Genomic DNA, 20519 nt, shown 5'->3' with positions numbered 1-20519 from the left:
TCAGCCTTCAGGAGCGCTCGCCTCGGCTGGCCAGAGAGGGGGCAGCTTTCCCTAGAACCTGAAATTTTAACTTCTAATCCTCTCCAGCAGTTGGTCAAACAAAACTAATTCTGCCCATTCTAGTCTTCAGCTGTAGCCAGAACTCAGTGGCTGTGTATATGCGTGTGTGTGTGTGTGTGTGTGTGTGTGTGTGTATGTGTGTGTAATAAGTCAACAATCACAACTAATTTATGTCTTCGTTCGCTTGATGAATGTTAACTAGCCACCGCTGTGTCCCCGGCCCTCTGCGCGGCCTCCGCAGTGGGGCGCGGTCTCCGCTGTCAAGGAGCTCGCAGGTTGTGGGGGAACTGAGCATGCAGACAATCCCAGTAGGACTGGCAAAGTATTTTGCCAGAAACATGCTGGGGGTGCAATACAAGCTTGGCAGAAGGGCAATTACCCTAGAAGGGGAGCTCAGAACAAGTGTCTCAAAGGAACTTCTGAGCCGTTTCAAAAGATGAGCCGAATACAGTGGGAGGGGGGAGAAGGCAGAGGCCACGCGGTTCAGTGTCTGCACTCAGTTCCACTCGGCTGGGTCCTGCAGCTGAGGGTCACTGGGGCGGCCAGGCTGCACAGAGCCTTGAGTACTAAGGAGCATAATGCGGTCCACGTGCACGTGAAAACCAGGAGGTTGGACTTCATCCTGAAGGCTGTGAGGAGCCACTGCACAAGTTATAAGCCAGGTAGAGCCCCGCAAGCTATTAACTCAGATTTAAAATTATTCATTGCTCAAGATAGAAACATGTAGCACACATGTGCCTGATGCAACTTACAGTGAAAAAAGCCGGGTCTCCCTCTCCATCCTTTTCCCCAGCTCCCCAGCCAGGCAGCTCCCGTTACCGCTGGATCACTTCGCTGTGGCTTCTAGTGTGGTGGAATCTGAGAGTTTATGTATTAAAATACTTAAAATTTTCCTGGCTGGTGTAGCTCAGTGGATTGAGCACGGGCTGGGAACCAAAGTGTCCCAGGTTCGATTCCCAGCCAGGGTACATTCCTGGGTTGCAGGCCATAAGCCCCAGCAACCGCACATTGGTTTCTCTCTCTCACTCTCTTTCTCTCTCTCTCTCTCTCCCTCCCCCCCTTCCCTCTCTACAAATAAATAAATAAAATCTTAAAAAATTTTACTACAAACTGCTTTTCCATTTTTTCTTCTTTACATCAAATTTATAGTATTGTATTAATTTTGGTTCAAATGGTATGGAATCACAGGCAATTGCCTGGAAATTTCATTCCAGTGAACTAAAGGAGACGTCACAAACCATGAGTTACCACAGCGGCATTCAGTCCGATGGGACTGAAACTTTCTGTAGTACTTACTCCCTCAAACATGCTCTTCTCATTTAACAATAAGGCTTAGAAGTTTTTGCATACGTGGCATAGATGTACTATAGTTTATCTAAATATTTGCTATTAATAAACATATAGGCCATTTCTAATTCTGTGCTGTTAGAAACCATGAATGTAATGAACTCTTCCCACACGCACCTTTGTGCACACATGCAAGTATTTCTCAGGAATAGGTTTTGAGAAGCAAAACCAATAGTCCAGAGCGGATACATGTTGCCCTGGCTGGTGTGGCTCTGTGGACTGAGCTCCAGACTGCGAAGCAAAGGGGTCGCCAGTTCGATCCCAGCCAGGGCACAGGCCTGGGTTGCGGGCCAGGTCCCCCGCTGGGGGCGTACGACAGGCAACCAGTCAAAGTATCTCTTGTACATCAGTGTTTCTCTCCCTCCCTCCCTCCCTCCCCTTCTCTCTCTAAAAATAAATAAATAAAATCTTTTTTAAAATGCAGCCCAACGTCAACCACATTATTGAGGAATCAGCCCTACAACTCCGCTTCTTTAGCCTGTCTAGTCGAGAGTGGACTCTGCCTCTAAAAGCCAGGCACGGGAGTACAGCTCCACGTCCCCTCCCCACCCCGGGACCGCCCTTCCGAAGGGCGAGGCGAGTACCCGAGGAGGGCCGTCGCACACATACCCGAGCCCCCTTCTGTCCTGACTTCGGTTTCATGGCGCCGCTTTGCTGGGTGAGAGTCTTCGGGGCTCACATCTTGGAAGACGGTGAATGGGCCTGAGGCGACGAGGTGGAAGGAGGAGAAGCCTCGTGTCCCGCAGGCTGGGCAGCCGCAGGACTGTGGGTCCCAGCGGCATGTCTAGCAGATGGGGGTTCATTTGTAGCTGGTGGGGTTCCATATTCTGCAGGCGGGGTTCCATATCCTGCCCATGGAGCTCCGTATGCCACAGGCTGAGCTTCATATACAGGTGGTGGGGCTCCGTATGCCACAGGCTGAGCTTCGTATACAGGCGGTGGGGCTCCGTATGCCACAGGCTGAGCTTCATATACAGGTGGTGGGGCTCTGTTCCCCGCAGGCAGAGCTTCGTATACAGGCGGTGGGGCTCCATATCCCATAGGTGGGGCTTCAGATCTCTCTGGTGGGGCTCCGTATCCCTCTGGCGGGGCTCCATATCCTGCTGGCGGGGCTCCGTATCCTCCCGGTGGGGCTCCATATCCTCCCGGCGGGGCTCCGTATCTCACAGGCTGGGGCCCGTAGACAACAACTGGGTATGCTGAGAAGAAAAGAAAAATCAGTAATTTATTTTTTAGAGTGGGCAGAGAATAAGGGAGAAGGAGTAAAAAGATAGCAGTTATGCTAAAGCAAAGTAACACAGGGAGAGAATCAGGCTAAACAGCAGTAAAGCCAGGCCCTCCAGCCACCACGAGTCGGGGGCTTGGTCATTCCTGTTGTGGAGGGATTCAATGAGCGTGAAAACAACCCTGCAGTCATACCTCTGCATTGCCTGTAGTTGTATGTAGAGACACGTGTTTTACTGAATAAAGATCTCTCTGGTGGGCCTCCCGTCACTTAATAAAGTTTGTTCTGAATATGAATAAAGTAATACATCCTTAATGAGGAATATGTATTTGGAAAATGGAGAAAAGATGAATTTTAAAAAGTCATCTGTAATGCAATCAAATACAAAAAATATTTTAATGCATTTCTTTGTAGAATATATTTAATATGTTCGTGCTATCAGGATTATAACAACTGTACGATTTTTAAATCTGGCTCTTTTTATTTGATGTTATATAAAAATTATTTGTATTATTAATGTATTTCATAAATGAAAAGCCAGACTATATTTTATTGTATTGATCGGTACTACTAAGTTCCTCTATGGTAGGAGAACACATTATTTCCAAATTCCCAGTTAATATTACAATACACATGGGCCTTGGCTACATTCTCAAAGTGATTTAACTGGGTCAGGTGAATGAACAACCACCAAGTTATTTTGCTGTAATCCACATTTATGTTTACATTAGCTAGAAAAACATTTAAAGAACTTTCTTAAACATGCTCAAGGAACTAAAGGAACCTGTGGAGAAAGTCAAGAAAACAATGTGCGAACAAAATAGAAATATTGATAAAGATAGAAAACCTAACAAGAAACCAAAATGAAATTCTGGGGATCAAAAGTACAAAAACTGAATGAAAAATTGAGAAGAGGGATGGAAATTTAGGTCTGAATAGGCAGAAGAAAGAATCAGGGAACGTGAAGACAGGAAGTTGTGGCGACCGAGGGAGAGAAAGGAAACAGACTGAAGAACAGTGAACACAGCCCCAGGAACCGGTGGGCCACCGTCAGACAGAGCCCAACACACACGCTGCATGAAGGCCAAGAAGAGGAGAAAAAGGGGTAGAAAGAATGTTTGAAGAAATAATAGCTGAAAGCTTCCCCAATTTGATGAAAGACATGAGTATAACCATCTAAGAATCTCAACAAAGTCCAGGAGATTAACTTAATGAGAGCCACACCAAGACACATTATAATCCAACTTGCAAAAGCCAAAGACAAAGAGAGAATCTTGAAATCAGCAAGAGTGATGTGAATCATTACATGCAAGGGATCATCAGTAAGATAATCAGTAGCCTTGGCTGGTGTAGCTTAGTGGATTGAGCACGGGCCTGTGAACCAAAGGGTTGCTGGTTTGATTCCCAGTCAGGGCACATGCCCAGGTTGTGGGCCAGGTCCCCAGTAGGGGGTGTGCGAGACACAACCACACATTGATGTTTCTCTCCCTCTCTTTCTTCTTCCCTTCCCCTCTCTCTAAAAGTTAAAATAAATAAAATTTTAAAAAAAGATAATCATCCCTGGCTGGCGTAGCTCAGTGGATTGAGCGCGGGCTGCGAACCAAAGTGTCGCAGGTTCGATTCCCAGCCAGGGCACATGCCTGGGTTGCAGGCCATGACCCCCAGCAACCGCACATTGATGTTTCTCTCTCTCTCTATCTCCCTCCCTCCCCTCTCTAAAAATAAATAAATAAAATATTTTTTAAAAAAGATAATCAGTAGATTTCTCATCAGAAATTTTGGAGGCTAGAAAAAAAATTTCAAAAAACAATTTTATATTGGCCAAATTTCTTCAAGAGTGGGAGAGAAATTAAGACATTTCCAGATAAATAAAGGCGGAGGGTGTTCACCACCACTAGACTTCCCCTGCAAGAGACGCCTCAGGGAGTCCGGCAGGGTGAGGTGGAAGGACACCAAATAGCAATCTGAAGCTATATGAAGAAATTAAGATCTCAATAAAGGTAAATCACTGAGCAATGATAAAAACCAATATTTTTGTAACAATGGTTCGTAACTCCATGTTTTATCTTTTACGTAATTTAAGAGAGCAGTGCCTTAAAAAGAATTATTAGATTGTATTTTGTGGCACACAATGTATAACAGAGATGTAATTGTGTGACATTAGCTGAACTACATGAAGAAGGAACTGTAAAGGTGCAGAGTATTTGTACGTTATTCAAGTTAAGTTGGTAAACATTCAAATTAGTATTACAACCTTAGGATGTTAAATGTCGCCTCCATGGTAACCACAAAGAAAATAGCTATAAAATATAGACAAAAGGAAATGAGAAAGGAATGTAAACTTCCTGCTATAAACATATCAATTTAACCCCAAAGAAGAAGACAGCAGTGCCAAGACATGAGGGGCAAAGAGCTATACGGTAGGCAGGAAGTGACAGAAAGGCCCCCGTTACAGTGGCTGCTTTAAACGGGCTAAATTCTCCCATCTCAAGGCAGAGACGTCTGCATTCTCCCCAGCAGCTTCCCCGTACAACCTCCAACTGGGTGCCCCTGCACAGAGGGCAGGGAGAGAGCAAAGAAGCAAGCAGACCTCTCCAGACTAGGAGTGGCAGTTTTAATAAAGAAAGGAACTTGTTTATGAGGTGGTCCTGGGTGGTCACAAGATGAGTGAGATCTCTGCCCCCCCCGCCCCCCCATCGACTCTTAGAAGTTTTTACACAGAGGCCCTAACTGAGTTCGGTCGTGCATACCGTCCCGTTAGTCTCCGCTCCTCGCTCCCGTGTCAAGGCCTCATCCCCGGAGCTGCTTCTCGGAGCAGGAAAGGCAAGCAGAGCACACATTTCAAAGACAAGGGAGGCTTACAGTGGCCCGGGTCAGCTTTCAGGACAACCGGCAGCCATGCCTTCTTGATGACTCTTCCAACAACAGATCGGCAGGATAAACACTCAAGACTCAGTTGTATGCTGTGTACAGAAGACTTACTTTTAAAGACTTTATTTATTTATTTATTTTTAGAGAGAGAGGGGAAGGGAGGGGGAAGGGAGGGAGAGAGAGAGGGAAAGAAACATCAGTGTGTGGTTGCCTCTCACGCACTCCCAACTGGGGGCCGTGGCCTGCAACCCAGGCATGTGCCCTGACTGGGAATCGAACTGGCGACCCTTCGGTTCGCAGGCCAGTGTTCAATCCACTGAGCCACACCAGCCAGGGTGACTTTATTTTTTTAAGGTTTTATTTATTTATTTTTAGCGAGAGGGGAAAGGAGAAAGAGAGGGAAAGATACATTTATTGTTGCCTCTACTGGCACTCAATCCACTGAGCCACACCAGCCAAGGTGTACAAGAGACTTACTTGAGATACAAAGACACAAACAGATTGAAAGCAAAAGAATGAAAAATCATCCTGGCTGGCATAGCTCAGTGGATTGAGCGTGGGCTGCGAACCAAAGTGTCTGTCGCAGGTTCGATTCCCAGTCAGGGTACATGCCTGGGTTGCAGACCATGACCCCCGGCAACCGCACATTGATGTTTCTCTCTCTCTATCTCCCTCCCTTCCCTCTCTAAAAATAAATAAATAAAATTTAAAAAAAAGAAAAATAAAAATCATGAGATAGAACATTTTACTTAAAAAAAAAAAAAAAAGAACCCTGGCCAGTGTGGCTCAGTTGGTTGGAGTGTCATCCTGTACACTGAAAGGTTGCAGGTTCGATTCCCAGCTGGGGCACATGCCTAGGTTGCAGGTCTGATTCCCAATCAGGGAGCATACAGGAGGTGACCAATTGCTGTTTCTCTCTCACATCAATGTCTCTCTCTTTCTCTCTCTCTCTCTCTCTCTCTCCCCCCCTACTTCCTCTCTCTGTAGAAGCAATGAAAAAATGTCCTCAGGTGAAGATAAAAATTTTTTTTAAAAGAATGGAAAAAGATACTATATGCAAACAGTAATCAAAAGAGAGCAAGGGTAGTTATACTATCAAGAAAATATAGACTTTAAACTTTAAAAAATACTAAACACAAGAAGGAAATTACATAAGCCCTGACTGGGTAGCTCAGTTGGTTAGAGCATCATCCCAATATGCCAAGGTTGTGGGTTTGATCCCTGGTCAGGACACACACAAAAGTCAACCAGTCAATGCGTAAATCAGTGGACTAACAGATTCATCTCTCTGTCTCTCTCTCTCTCTCTCAAATTAATGCATTTTTTAAAAAATTGTAATGTATAACTTTTGTTCATCAAAGAACATTATCAAAAATGTGCAAGACAACCTATTGAATGGGCAAACATATTTGCAAACTGCACATATGAGAAGGGATTCATATCCAGAATATATATAAAGAACTCATACAACTCAATGACAAAAAGATAAATTATCCAAGAAAAAAAGGACAAAAGACTGGGAGAGATGTATCTCCAAAGAAGATATACAAATGGCTAACAAACATAGAAAAAGATATTCAGCATCATTTGCCATTCAAGAAATGCCAATTAAAACCACAATGAGCCCTGGCTGGGTGGCTCAGTAGGCTGGAGCGTCATCCTGCTCATGAGAAGGTTGTGGGTTCCATTCCCGGTCCGCGCATACCTAGGTTGTGGGTTTAATCCGCTGTCGGGGCACATACAGGAGGCAACCAATAGATATCTCTCTCTCTCTCTCTCCCCTTCCCTCCCTCAAATCAATGCACATATCCTCGCGTGAGGATAAAAACACAACGAGGTACTCCCTCACACCCACTAGGATGGCTCCAATATCAACCACAAAAATAAAAGGAAAACAAGCGTTGGCAAGGATGTGGCGACACAGGGCCTCACACCGCTGGCGGGAATGTGAACTGGCGTGGGTGCCGTGGCAAACAGAGGCGCGGCTCCTGGGCGAGTGACACACTGAGTCCCGGGCGGCCCGGTGGTCCAGCCCTGTGTGGACACCCCGGAGAAACGAACACACATGCCCACGCTGAGACCTCCACACAGACCTGACAGCAGCTTGTGTTCGCAGCAGTAAAAGATGGAAATGAGTGAAACGTCCACCGGCGGGTGAATGGAGGAGCGGACTGCGGGACACGCACAGAGAAGGAACAGTATCGGCCACAAAAAGAGGGAAGTGCCGACACTCGCTACGGCTTGGAGGAACCCTGGGGACATCATGCCAGGGGAACGAGCCCCGAACCAAAGGTCCGAAACAAAGAGCCGTGTGACTCCTCTCATGTGATCTGTCTGGGATAAGAAATCCACAGAGACAAAGAGCAGATCAGGGCCTAACAAAAGATGTTGGCAGGGGACGATGGGGAACTGTTTCTAAGCGGAGAATTATTACTCAGTAGGGAATAGTGGGGTGTTTTATGGGGCGATGAAAACATTTTGAAATTAGAGCTGAGGGTGGCACCGCACTGTGAATACACCACGTGCCCCTGAATTGTACATTTTTAAATGGTCGTTTTTATGTTACACAAATTTCCACACTTTACTTTTAGATTTTTGAGTATTAGATTTTAGTAACGCTTAAAAACCAAGGTAACTAGTAAGGTTACAAATACGCATCCTTCAGCTGTAGGCAAAATTAAAAGCCAGTGGACACGTATGTTGTACTCCGAGAAGAATCCAAGAAAGGGCCCACGTTTGGGGGTCCGTGGGCGGCCTGTGAGGAGATCCTTCGTGTCCTACCAGTCGGCAGCGGACAGTGTTTGAGAATCGGTGACCTGTCACCTCCCAGGAACGTGACTCAGCGGCTGTGACAGGCCCGACCGTTAGAGGGCACAGGGCACGAAGCCCGGGGCTGGCGTCCTCAGTGAGGCCGAAGGGCGTGGCACACGCCCGGTGGCTGTGCTCGTGCGAAATGGGGAGGGAGGAGGGAGAAAGAGCGTGCACACATTTCCTGCTCAGGCTGCAAGCAGCAGGTAGAGGTTCCCGCTAGTGGGGCCTGCCCGAGCATGTTCCGTATTCGCGCATTATAATTAAAAGTAGGCCTGACGCTTGCTGACTTGCCACTGGGTTTCGGTCTGGGAATGAAGCCATGGACTCAGCCGTTCTCCGGTCCCCAGACCCCCGAGGCTCCTCTGCAGCGGAGCTGGAGGTGCGCTGGCAGCGAGTAGACCCCCGAGCCCCTGGTGCACCTCCCACCTCCCGCCTCCCGGGGAGAACGCCCCGCCGCGCCTTACCTGGACAAGGCATCTCTTGGTTGCACAGCGCGCCCCCCTGCCCGGCAACGACGAACAGCCCTGGACTGCCAAACCAGTAGTTTATACTTCTAAGTGGAGTTCCCCGGGCAGCTGAGAAGATCAATTTGGAAAAGAGGGACTCCTTAACTCTTTAAAAGGGCTTGGAAATCTCTAGTACATGGTAAGCATTCCATACATGTTAGCTAGTATTATTAGGCCTCAAATCAAACTCGCTTCCTCTCCGCCTTAGACTGTCTCATATACTTGACCATGGCTTACAGCATCAGGATCCAGTCAGTCGTCGAAGCTGGAAACGCCACTCCACCCCTCCTGTGTGGCCCAGCACCTCGTCCGTGTCTCTGTCCCAGGACACCGTGTGTGCACGTGTCCGTCTCTGCTAGCCTGTGCTTGTCTCACTGGGCTGAAAAGCCCGGGGTGGGAGGCGAGGGAGAAGGGCAAAGGGCACCCTGGACGGAGCGAGTATCCTGAGACGCAGAGATGAGAGGACAGGGCACGAAGAAGTCCAGCTGGACTGAAGTGCAAAAGGCGAGAGAGTGAAGCACATGCAGTGAGGCGAGACTAAATAGCATATATCGTAAGCATTATTTGTATCCAGAGTGTGGACGAGTGCTCCGGGACGCCCACTGGAGCCGTGCTCTGGGGCTTGCCTCTTCCCTCCTGTCCCCGGAGATGCGGGCTGACCCCGAGGGAGACAAAAGTGAGGCCAGAGAAAAGAGATGACACAGAGACAGGTCGGGAGAAGAGGAGCTCAGGCAGCGGGCGCTCCCTGCCGCGAAAAAGACACCAGGCGGTGACATTTGAGACCAGCATTTGGAGGGACAAAGATGACCAGGTCCCACGAGTCCTGCAGGTGTCTGATGGTAACCCCCTGCAGGCTGCAGCTCCCGCCAGACGGGGAGGGGCCGAACAGTCTCTGGGTTCCCAGCACCCGGCCCTGCACTCGGCGCGGAGCAGGGAGGCGCAGGGGATGCCTCCTGAGCACCTGTGCACCTACCGAGTGTCCCACCCCAGAGACCGGAGCCTCCCAACCGGGCAACAGTCCTCCTTCCGTTCCCCAAGTCTCAAAACCCCAAGGTGCCTAAGAGCTGTGTGGTTTTGCTCACCAGCGGAGGCAGCGCTCATCAGCATCTGGGAAAACTTGATGGCACCTCCTCTCCTGAAGGCCAGTTTGAAGGTAGCCTGCCCGTCCCAGCCGCCTGGGGGAGGAAGGGGCACACTGTCAGCGAGGGGCGGGCGGCGCGCGGGGAGCTGCAGGGCCGCCGACGCGCATGCGCAGAGGAGCGTTGCCCAGAGCAGCAGGGCCGCTGTCTTGCGTTCGAATTCCAGCACGAGCCACGTCTGACTCTTAAACCTTCTGGAAGGTTTTCAGACAAAAATGCGCTTCTGAGTGTAAACACTTACCATCCGGGGCTGCCCGAATGGTTCCCTTGATGTAGTTGCAGTCGAAGACGGGCTGTTCCACGGTGCAGTTGCTCATGAGGTCGAACGGCATCATGAAAGAGCACAGGGGGTCGCTGACCGGCTGCGAAGTCACGAAGATCACCTGGGAGAGGACAGAGGCTTTGGGGACGGAACACAGATCGTCCGCGGGTTGAGGCGTACAAAAACAGTTCTGGGGCCAAGGCTGCTCCAGCGTCCGGGCCTGAGAAGCATCGCCCATTTCCTGCCATCGTCCTTCAACATGGGCAATCTCGAAGCGCAAGTGTTTTTTAAAACACTTGGAAACCCAGTGGTTAACCACGCCCCATGTTAAGGCGGACCGATGTAGCGCTCACCGGATCGAAGCGGAGGTGGGGAGAGAAATTACCCGGTATGAAGTGAGGAACAGCGTCCCCCTCCTTTTACCGCTCAAGAGATTGGATCCCTGCGGGTGCTGAGGGAAGGAGAGGTCCACGTCGTGGCAGTGCTGCAGGACGCTGCGGGAGAGAGAGGGCGGACAGCACGCTAGTCAAACGGGACGTAAAGTGACAAACCTAAACCCCTCAGCACAGTTCCCAGCCTGGAGCAAGCGCTCAGTAACTGTTGGCTGCTGCCACTATACGATCACCCTTACTGACGTAAAAGGAATTGAAATGATTTTATTCTCTGACAGTTCACAATTATTTTCCTCCTTCTTCAGCTCTGGGTTCTTTTTCTCACCAAGGCTACTTGTATTCTTACTGTTCATCCATGAACGCTTATACTTCTTACGCAGCAACTATCAAGCACTATGCCGATGGCCCTGGCCAGGTGGCTGAGTTGGTTAGAGTGTGGTCCTGATACACCACCGTTGCTGGTTCAATCTCCAGGCAGGACACGTACAAGAAGCAACCAATGAGCCCTGGCTGGCGTAGCTCAGTGGATTGAGCTCGGACTGTGAACCAAAGTGTCGCAGGTTCGATTCCCAGTCAGGGCACATGCCTGGGTTGCAGGCCATGACCCCCAGCAACCGCACATTGATGCTTCTCTCTCTCTCTCTCCCTCCCTTCCCTCTCTAAAAATAAATAAAATCTTTTTAAAAAAGAGCAACCAATGAATGCATAAATTAGTGGAACAACAAATTGATGTTTCTCTCTCTCTCACACATCAATATTTTAAAAAACACTGTGCTAATGTAAATGTTAACGAAGGTAAGGTGTGCAGAATGCTCCAGAATCCTCCGACATGTTCCTCCCTCAGCCTCCCACGTGCTCCCCTCACTCTTAACCTGAAAAACTCAGATTCATGCTACTCTCACTCATAGTATCCCACTGGGGGTTTTCTTTCTCAGTAACTATCACACGTGTTGGTTTGTTTAAGGTCTTTCCTACTGATCGTTAAGGGCAATGCCTGCCCTCTTTGCCACCTTAGTCCTAGCAAACGGTGGGTGGTGCTAAGTACTTACTGAAAGAATGCACAAATTAAAACGTGAATACAGGTAATGACACCAGCAATATATGACACACATCACAGAAACGACGCAAAAATGGCATGGCAACTAAGTGGAAGGGGACATTAGTTTTGGTTGGAGTAATTCGGGAAAACCTTATAGAAAGGCGGACATATAAGCTGATTCTTAAGGGGTGAACGGCACCTCAGTCGGCAGAGGTGAAGAAGGTAGGGGGCGATCCTGGTGGAGACCGAGCAGTGTTAATGGAGGGGCAGCAGCAGCGTCAGCAGACACCTCTATGCAGCAGAGAGCAAACTGCGCGTGGGCGCAGCCTGCCTACGCGGGTTCGTCAGAACTGCGTGAAGGAGGGTCGGGAGACACAGGGAGATACGGCTGGGAAGCCATGCGGAACCGGAGCTTGAAGATACCGTCTGACGGACAGACGGGGGGGGGGGGGGGGGGGGGGGCGGGGGGGCTGCAGCTGCTGCCGCAGGACAGTCACACGACCAAGGAGGCGGAGGTATATCCAGGGGCCGGTTTCAGGGTTCCTAAAATAGAAGTGGGTACTGGGGGGATAAACGGTGATGGGGCAAAAGGAGTTCCTAAAGTAGTCTTGATGTGAGGTAATAAGAACTAGAACAGGAGTGGTGGTGAGTGGATAAAAAACAGGATTTTTAAAAAAATTTTATTTATTTATTTTTAGAGAGGGAAGGGAGGAAGAGAGAGAGAGAGAGAGAGAGAAACATCAATGTGCAGTTGCTGGGGGTCATGGCCTGCAACCCAGGAATGTACCTGGCTGGGAATCGAACCTGGGACACTTTGGTTCCCAGCCCGCGCTCAATCCACTGAGCTACGCCAGCCAGGGCTAAAAAAAAAGGATTTTTTAAAAATATATTTTATTGAGCCCTGGCTGGCATAGCTCAGTGGATTGAGTGCAGGCTGCGAACTAAAGTGTTGCAGGTTCGATTCCCAGCCAGGATACAAGACTGGGTTGCAGGCCATAACCCCCAGCAACCACACATTGATGTTTCTCTCTCTCTCTACCTCCCTCCCGTCCGTCTCTAAAAATAAAATAAATACAATCTTAAAAAAACAAACTTCATATTTCAAAATATATATATATAATTGATTATGCTATTACATTGTCCCATTTTCCCCCCTTCATTACCCTCCACCCTTCACACCCTCTCCCCCCATTCCCCCACTTTAGTTCATGTCCATGTGTCATAAGTTCTTTAGCTTCTACATTTCCCATACTATTCCTACCCTCCCCCCATTTTCTACCTGCCATCTATGCTGCTTATTCTCTGTACCTTTTCCCTCTTTCTCCTCCTCCCGCTTCCCTGTTGCTAACCCTCCATGTGACCTCCATTTCTGTGGTTCTGTTCCTGTTCTAGTTGTTTGCTTAGTTTGTTTTTGTTTTTGTTTTAGGTGTGGTTGTTAATAATTGTGAGTTTGTTGTCATTTTACTATACATGTTTTTTATCTTCTTTTTCTTAGATAAATCCCTTTAACATTTCATAAAATAAGGGCTTGGTGATGATAAACTCCTTTAACTTGACCTTATCTGAGAAGCACTTTATCTGCCCTTCCATTCTAAATGAAAGCTTTGCTGGATAGAGCAATCTTGGATGTAGGTCCTTGTCTTTCATGACTTGGAATACTTCTTTCCAGCCCCTTCTTGCCTGCAAGGTCTCCTTTGATTTCTCAAAAGAGAGAAATCAGCTGACAGTCTGATGGGAACTCATTTGTAGGTTACTGTCTCTTTATCTCTTGCTGCTTCTAGGATTTTCTCCTTCATTTTTACCTTGGCTAATGTAATTATGAGGTGCCTTGGCATGCTCCTCCTTGGGTCCAACTTATTTGGGATTTTCTGAGCTTCCTGGATTTCCTAGAATTCTATTTCCTTTGCCAGATTGGGGAGGTTCTCCTTTATTATTTGTTCATATAACTTTTCTACTTGTTGCTCTTCCTCTTTCCCTTCTGGTACCCCTATAATTCAGATGCTGGAACATTTAGAGATGTCCTGGAGGTTCCTAAGCCTCTCCTCATTTTTTTTTTTTTGAATTCTTGTTTCTTCATTCTTTTCTATTTGGTTGTTTCTTTCTTCCTTCTGGTCCATTCCATTGATTAGAGTCTCAGTGTTTTTCCCATCACTATTGGTTCCCTATGTATTTCCCTTCATTTCACTTAGCATAGCCTTCATTTTCTCATCTAATTTGCAACCAAATTCAACCAGTTCTGTGAGCATCCTGATCACCAGTGCTTTGAACTGTGCATCTGATAAGTTGGCTATCTCTCCGTCCCTTAGTTGCATTTGCTCTGGAGCTGTGATCTGCTCTTCCGTTTGGGCCGTTTTGGTTGTTGTTGTTGTTGTTATTGTTGTTGTTTTGTCTTGTTGTAGCTGTTATGTATGAGGGGCGGAGCCTTAGGTGTTCACCAGGGCGGGGGCAACCCAGTTGCTGGGTTATGACACTGTATGTGGGTGCGGGGTCCAAGAGGGAACGATGGCGCTCGCTCCACTCTCTGTCAGACTTCAGTCCCTTCCGCTACTTCTCCCAAGCTAACTGGGCCCTTCTGGTGCTGGTTCCGGGTGGGCCAGCTTGTGTACGTTCCAGGACCCTGTGGGTCTCTCCGACAAAGTCTCCCATGAGGCTGGGAGTCTCTCCAGACACCTCAACCCCCACGGGTGTTTTCAATTGGTGTTTGGAGGCCTTATTTCCCAGTGCTGGGGCCCTGGGTTTCGAGGTCTGTCCCACTCCCCAGTTCCATCTGGTTTATCTGCACACAAGTGTGGGACCACCCAGTCCACCAGCTGCCTTGCGTGCAGTGCCTCGCTTCACAATTGCTGCCTCCCTGGGTCTGCCTGTAGCCACCCCACATCCGGGGTCTGCCAGCCGCTGCTTTTTGTGCTTCCACCCGTCTCCACCTGGCTGCCTGACTCTGCCCGCCTACCAGTCTGGATGAATGTGTCTATTTTAACTCCTTGATCGTCGGACTTCCATACAATTCAATTTTCTGTCAGATCTGGTTATTATTTTGTTTGTAAATTCTTATTGTCCTTATTTTGGTTGTGCGAGGAGGCACAGTGTGTCTACCTACACCTCTATCTTGGCCGGAAGCCAAAAAGGATTTTTAAGGCTGAAAAAATAGGATGTCAGCAAAAACAGGAGACTAGGGAACTCCAAAAGTCAGTCCAGAACTCTAGACTCTAATCAAAAGCTTAAAACACTGAGAAAATGTTTAATGAAGGAAAAAACTACAGATCAATATCCCTGAAAAATCCTCATGCAAAAATCCTCAACAAAATACTAGTAAACTGAATATAACAGCACTTTAAAAGGATTATATGCCCAAGCTGGCATAGCTCAGTGGATTGAGCGTGGGCTGCGAACCAAAGCGTCGCAGGTTCGATTCCCAGTCGGGGCACATGCCTGGGTTGCAGGCCATGACCCCCAGCAACCACACATTGAAGTTTCTCTCTCTCTTTCTCCCTCCCTTCCCTCTCTAAAAATAAATAAATCAAATATTTATTTTATTTATTTTTTATATGCCGGGGCACAACCCAGGCATGTGCCCCTACTGGGAATCGAACCTGCGACGCTTTGGTTCGCAGCCCGCACTCAATCCACTGAGCTATCAGCCAGAAATAAATAAAATCTTTAAAAAAAAAGGATTATATACCACAACCAAGTGGGATTTATTCCTGGAATGCAAGGATGGCTCAACATATGAAAATCAATCAATGTAATAAAAACAGAATGACAATATGATTCAGCAATCCCACTTCTGAGTATATTTTCAAAGGAAATGGAAACAGGATATCAAAGCAATATCTGTATTCCTGTGTTCATTGCAGCATTACTCACGACAGCCAAGCTTTAGAAACGACGTGTCTGTCAATGAATGAAGAATATATATATAAATAAATGTATCACAAAGTATTATTCAGTCATGAGAAAGAAGGATATCCTGTCACATGCTACAACATGGATAAACCCAGAAAGAGAAAGAGATATATTGAATAATCTCACCTGCATGTGAGGCCTAAACAGAAAAGAAGAGTCAAATGCACAGACACAGAGAACAGAACAGTTAATACCAGGGGGTCTCAGGGGAGGGGGGGAACGGAGAGAGGTTGGTCAAAGGCTCAAATCTGCAGTTACGTAGGACGAATAAATCCAGAGATCTCATGAACAGTCGTGATGACTGTATCAGTGTTACTGTACTGCACACTGAAAGTACGCCAGCAGAATGGATCTCAGGTGTACTCATCACACAAAAAATGGTAACTATATGAGATGTTAATAGCTTGACTATAGTAATTTCGCTACGTGTATGTGTATCAAATTTTCATGTTGTATACAAGTTTTGTTTTTAATGGTAAAGGAGATACATTTTCTATTATTTTTTACTACATCAACAAATGAACTTAATTAAAATGGAGAAACTGTATGTACCAAGAAAATTTGCCAAAGACATATAAATAGCCAATAGCCATAGAAAAAAAGATAACTTCGCTAGCAATAATTTTTTTAAAGATTCCATTATTCAGCAATAATCTTTTTTTAAAAGATGCCACACATCACACCGGCAGCGATATCGAAGGCCAGCACCAGGTGTTGGCGAGGGTGCGGTGAGACAGTCACTCAGAGCACTGAGAGGAATGTAAATTGATATAATTCCACAGGTTTTGCCAAAAATGTATTTTATATACTTCCATATTTTTAATATTTTGACAAGAATTTTTATATTATAAAAATATTTTTAAATCTCTTTTTAAAGTCTATATCCTCAGATCCCACAATTCCACTTTCAGAAATACATCCCAAAGAAACATTCTGACAGCTGTGCAAAAAGATAAGTTTTCACAAATGTTCACTGAAGCAATATTTATAGCAATGAATATTGCTATAAAACCAGAATATCCTAGATGGGGCTTGAGCAAAGATTTATGCACACTAGAATATTAGCCACTGAAAACAATAATGTAGACTTTGACTCTGGAATGCATTCTCAATATATTGATAAATGAGAATGCGTATTTTTCCATACAAGAAAGTAGATAAGGATACATAAATTGTAAACAGCACTAGATGTTGGAATCCAGAGTGATTTAAATTTTTCCTAACTTTTCTACAATAAATACACATGAAATTAACTGCACAAGTTTTAGAACATGGGTTAAAAAAAAAACAAAATCCTCAGTGTCTTCCGTGTTCACCAGGAGAGTCTAGCCATCACACTTGTGGTCCTCGGCTGGAGTGCTCCAGCGTGCTCCGGGAACAGGCAGAAGTCAAATGTAATCAGCCTTCCCCTCTCAGGATTTTCCTTTAAAGTGGTTCCTAGCCAGGAAGCCGCCGTCCCGACAGGACCTTCTCTGATGAGGAGAAAGCAGAGCAGCAGTCCTGTCCTTTCTGAGGGCCAGCACACTGGGGGCAGAGCGGTTAGCGCCCAATGCCCAAGCTGAAACCCACATCCAAGCTCCCGCGCGTGGCACTGGCCAGAGAATGTGGGGCAGACCACTTTTCTTTGTTTCAGTTCCCATCTGTGAAACGGGGCAAACACTACCGGTCCTCACTGCGGATGGAGCAGTTTTAAGCATAAAACTCTCAGAACAAGGCTTGGCTACGATGAAGTGTTCAAGGGCATATGGGCCCCAAAAAGGTCATTCCAAGGACCATAACGTTGATTTGTTATCATTTTTTTAAAAGCCTCGTTTTCTGACTCCGACACACAGACGGAAAAGCAGAGGGACAAACTGGTAGGAAGCCCGAGTGAAAGGACATCCAGCGCCCAGATCAGAAGCGCTTCGTGGCAAAGTCGCAGGCACACAGGACAAAGCGCTCTGGGCGGGTGCGCGCGGAAGCGCGCGGTCGAGCGCGAGCAGTCGTCCCCGACTGCAAAAGCGAGGGAAGCGCGGAGCTGCTTCGGGAGCCAGTGAGGACGCACAGCCCTGGCGGCCTATGCAAATATGTCAAGAAAAGAATCGGGAGAAGAAAGCATACGAAAAAGATCTGGACATCGGCATCTGGGGCTGTCTTAATGGATCTTCCCGACAAACGCACTCCCAGCGACTTAGGCGCGCGCAGTCGCACCCGAGCACCGCGCTGGCTTTCCAGGCCGCGCTGGCGCTCAGGCGACCGCCAAGGAAAGCGAGGGCGAGGGAGCAGCGTGGGGCATGATTCAGAGGCGCTCGGCGGGGAGACCAGCAGGGCTCCGTGCGAAACGGGGGGGGGGGGGGGGGAACTAAGGGGGGAGTCGAGGCACGAGGTGGGAGGTGAAAACCTCCCCCCAGACTGAACCTGATGGCGGCCAGCGCAGGGGCGACCGGCGATGCCGCAGCGATGCACCCTCAAAGCGACAGGTGCAAACCCCAAGGTGCCCTGCGACGCTGCGGGAGCGCCCTTCTGCCTAGGCGCCCGGATCTCCGTAAGGGCAGGCTCGGGCAGAGAAGAAGGGGGCCTTTGGGAAGTTCTGAGGGCAAGGAGAGGCCCCCGACAGGTCAGGATCTTTCTAGAATGATCCGCTCACATGCCCCTTTCAGCCTCCCGAAGTCCAGGACTTTGTTCCCCCGCGAGAGGAGGGAGGGGCGCGGCCGCGGCTGTTGCCCTACGAAGGTCGCGCGCTCCCGCCCCGCGGCAGCTGCACAGCGCCCTCACCTTTCTTCTGCGGCAGCGCGCCCCTCTGCCGCCCGGTCCTCGCTCACCGGAGGCGGCGCACTCCCTCCACCTGCTCGCACACGCTCCGCCCTTCACCCGTGCGGAGCCACCCGCTCCGGCTCGCGCCACCCCCCGGAAGTCCCGCGAGGCGGTGCCCCTACACTAAGGTCAGAGGCGGAGCTAAGCGCGAAGCCCTGGGAAAGGCGGGAAAGTCCCTGATTCGCTGAGAGTTCGCAAGCCACCCAGTCCGTTTCCTCCCTCCTCTGGCGCCACCCTGGGCTTCCCCTCAGGCACCTTTCGCCGTAAGGGACGATGGCCCCTCGGCGGTTTTCGGTGTGGCTCTGGTTGATCGCCATCTTGCTCCGGGCCCCTCTAGCCGCCCCTTAGATGGGAAGGGGCGGGGCCTGTGCCAAGCCGTGGGGCGGGGCCGTAAAGCATAGGGGCGGAGATTATGGCGCAGAGACGAGGGGTGGGGCGAGCGGGGTAAGGGTAGGTGAGGCGGCTGACCCCCCTGGAGCTGCGGTGGTCAGAGGACCAGCCAAGTCAGAGTGGAAACACCACGGAATGGGAAGGGGGCGGGTCCAGGGAGCTGCTTCTGCCCGCAGGGCGCGAGGTGGTGAGTGATGGATGAGTGGCTCCCAGGACCCCCACGTGCCCGCTTGGCCACTGCAGCATCAGCATGAACTTGAACTGGTCCTGCCAAAGAATCAGAGTTAAAAGCAGAAAGTTTCCTGAGTCCTCCCTGGCTCCGGACAGGAAGCTTCTAACCTTTGGAAAAAGGATCCAGAATAATCCCTTACTCTTAAAGTGAAAACTTTGGTCCTCCGGAGAAAGCCTGGAGTCAGAGCCAGTTTCTTAGGAGCTGGGATACAGAACAGGGTGCGCGATCTGGGTCAGGAAGTCAATGGGGCGTCCGTGCCTGCTCCAAAGGGGAGGGGGCCTGTATCATCCCTCATACCTGCCCTGCCACCGCCAAAGGATGATTGTGAGCTGCTTTGAAGACTAACATGTTGTCCATATTCTTATTTCCTTTAGATTTCACAAGTAGCACCAGAGGGTTTCAAGGAAAAGGGGCACTAACATCTCCTGGATTACGGTATTTCATCAAATTTAAGATGCTGTCAGTTGTCAGATGCACCATTTTTAGGAGTACCACTAAGAGAGAAAGTTGCCAAGTGAACTGACATGTCATCAGGTATAAGAGGGAGTATCCTGATTGCAGAAATATATTTTTAAGTACAAGACAATGAGAACCAATGAAGTACCGCAGGAGCAGTGTGAAGCATGGAGGTCAAGTCTCCCCTGTGCGTTGGTACTTAAGTGTGCAACTTCAGGTACGACGGTGACACACTCTGCGCGTCCGTTTCCATCGTGAATGAAGGTATTGAACTAGAAGGACTCTCAGATTTCTCCTAGAGATAACCTGAGTTTGAAAAGCTGCTCCGTCACTCAAATCTTTGCTTCCCCACTTCTGGGTGCGGCTCTGCCCTCTAGTTCCTGCCCTGCGTCCTTTCACTTGCGTGGCCCCAGAGCCCCCTGACTTGTCTTCCTCCAGTCTTGACCTCTCGCCGTTCATCTGCACCTTGCACACCCCCTACAGAACATTGAGGCCCCACACACAATTACATGTATGGTCATCACATCCAAATGTAAAGAAATGATATACAGGTGGGAGTTGTGTTATTTGCTAGCTGCAGGAGGGAGAACCTCAAAGAGAGGCAGGTTTGGTTTAAGTTAAGACTGCGAACCAAAGTGTCGCAGGTTTGATTCCCAGTCAGGGCACATGCCTGGGTTGCAGGCCATGACCCCCAGCAACTGCACATTGATGTTTCTCTCTCTCTTTCTCTCTTTCTCCTTCCCTTCCCTCTCTAAAAATAAATAAATTAAATATTTTTTTTAAAAAGACAAGAAACAAGCTAGTGCTTTAAATGTAAATCCTTAACTCTTAAAGTATTCACTGTAAAGTAACCAGGCAAGATGGGTTCACTCCTTTGATAGACTTGGGTTCTGTGCCTTCGGGAGAAACGAGGGGAAAAGCTGGAAAAATTAGCTGAATGAAAACAAATGTTGTTTTCATTGAAGAAAGCAGGCTATGCAGAGCACAGCTTGCCTCAAGCTCCAGTGTAATAACCTCATCACTCATTTTGGATACAAAACCCCAGGTAGTTATGACTGGGGTCCAACCTCATGTCCACTAACGATGAGCTGAC

At 48.4% G+C, this 20519-nt stretch overlaps 1 protein-coding gene across 1 annotated transcript; it reads right to left on the bottom strand.

Annotated features, from left to right (window-relative positions):
- Positions 1-2082: 2082 nt before the first annotated feature.
- Positions 2083-18683, bottom strand: WBP2NL (WBP2 N-terminal like). Its single transcript, XM_028533269.2, has 6 exons — positions 18604-18683; positions 10607-10715; positions 10201-10342; positions 9903-9995; positions 8779-8889; positions 2083-2606 (listed from the first exon to the last, which is right to left on the bottom strand). The coding sequence occupies exons 1-6, from the start codon at positions 18663-18665 to the stop codon at positions 2083-2085; spliced, it is 1041 nt and encodes a 346-aa protein (XP_028389070.1). The 5' UTR covers positions 18666-18683.
- Positions 18684-20519: the final 1836 nt, after the last annotated feature.

Source organism: Phyllostomus discolor, chromosome 2, assembly GCF_004126475.2.
Source record: "Phyllostomus discolor isolate MPI-MPIP mPhyDis1 chromosome 2, mPhyDis1.pri.v3, whole genome shotgun sequence".
NCBI lineage: Eukaryota > Metazoa > Chordata > Mammalia > Chiroptera > Phyllostomidae > Phyllostomus > Phyllostomus discolor.
This window is presented reverse-complemented; position numbering and strand designations above follow the sequence as displayed.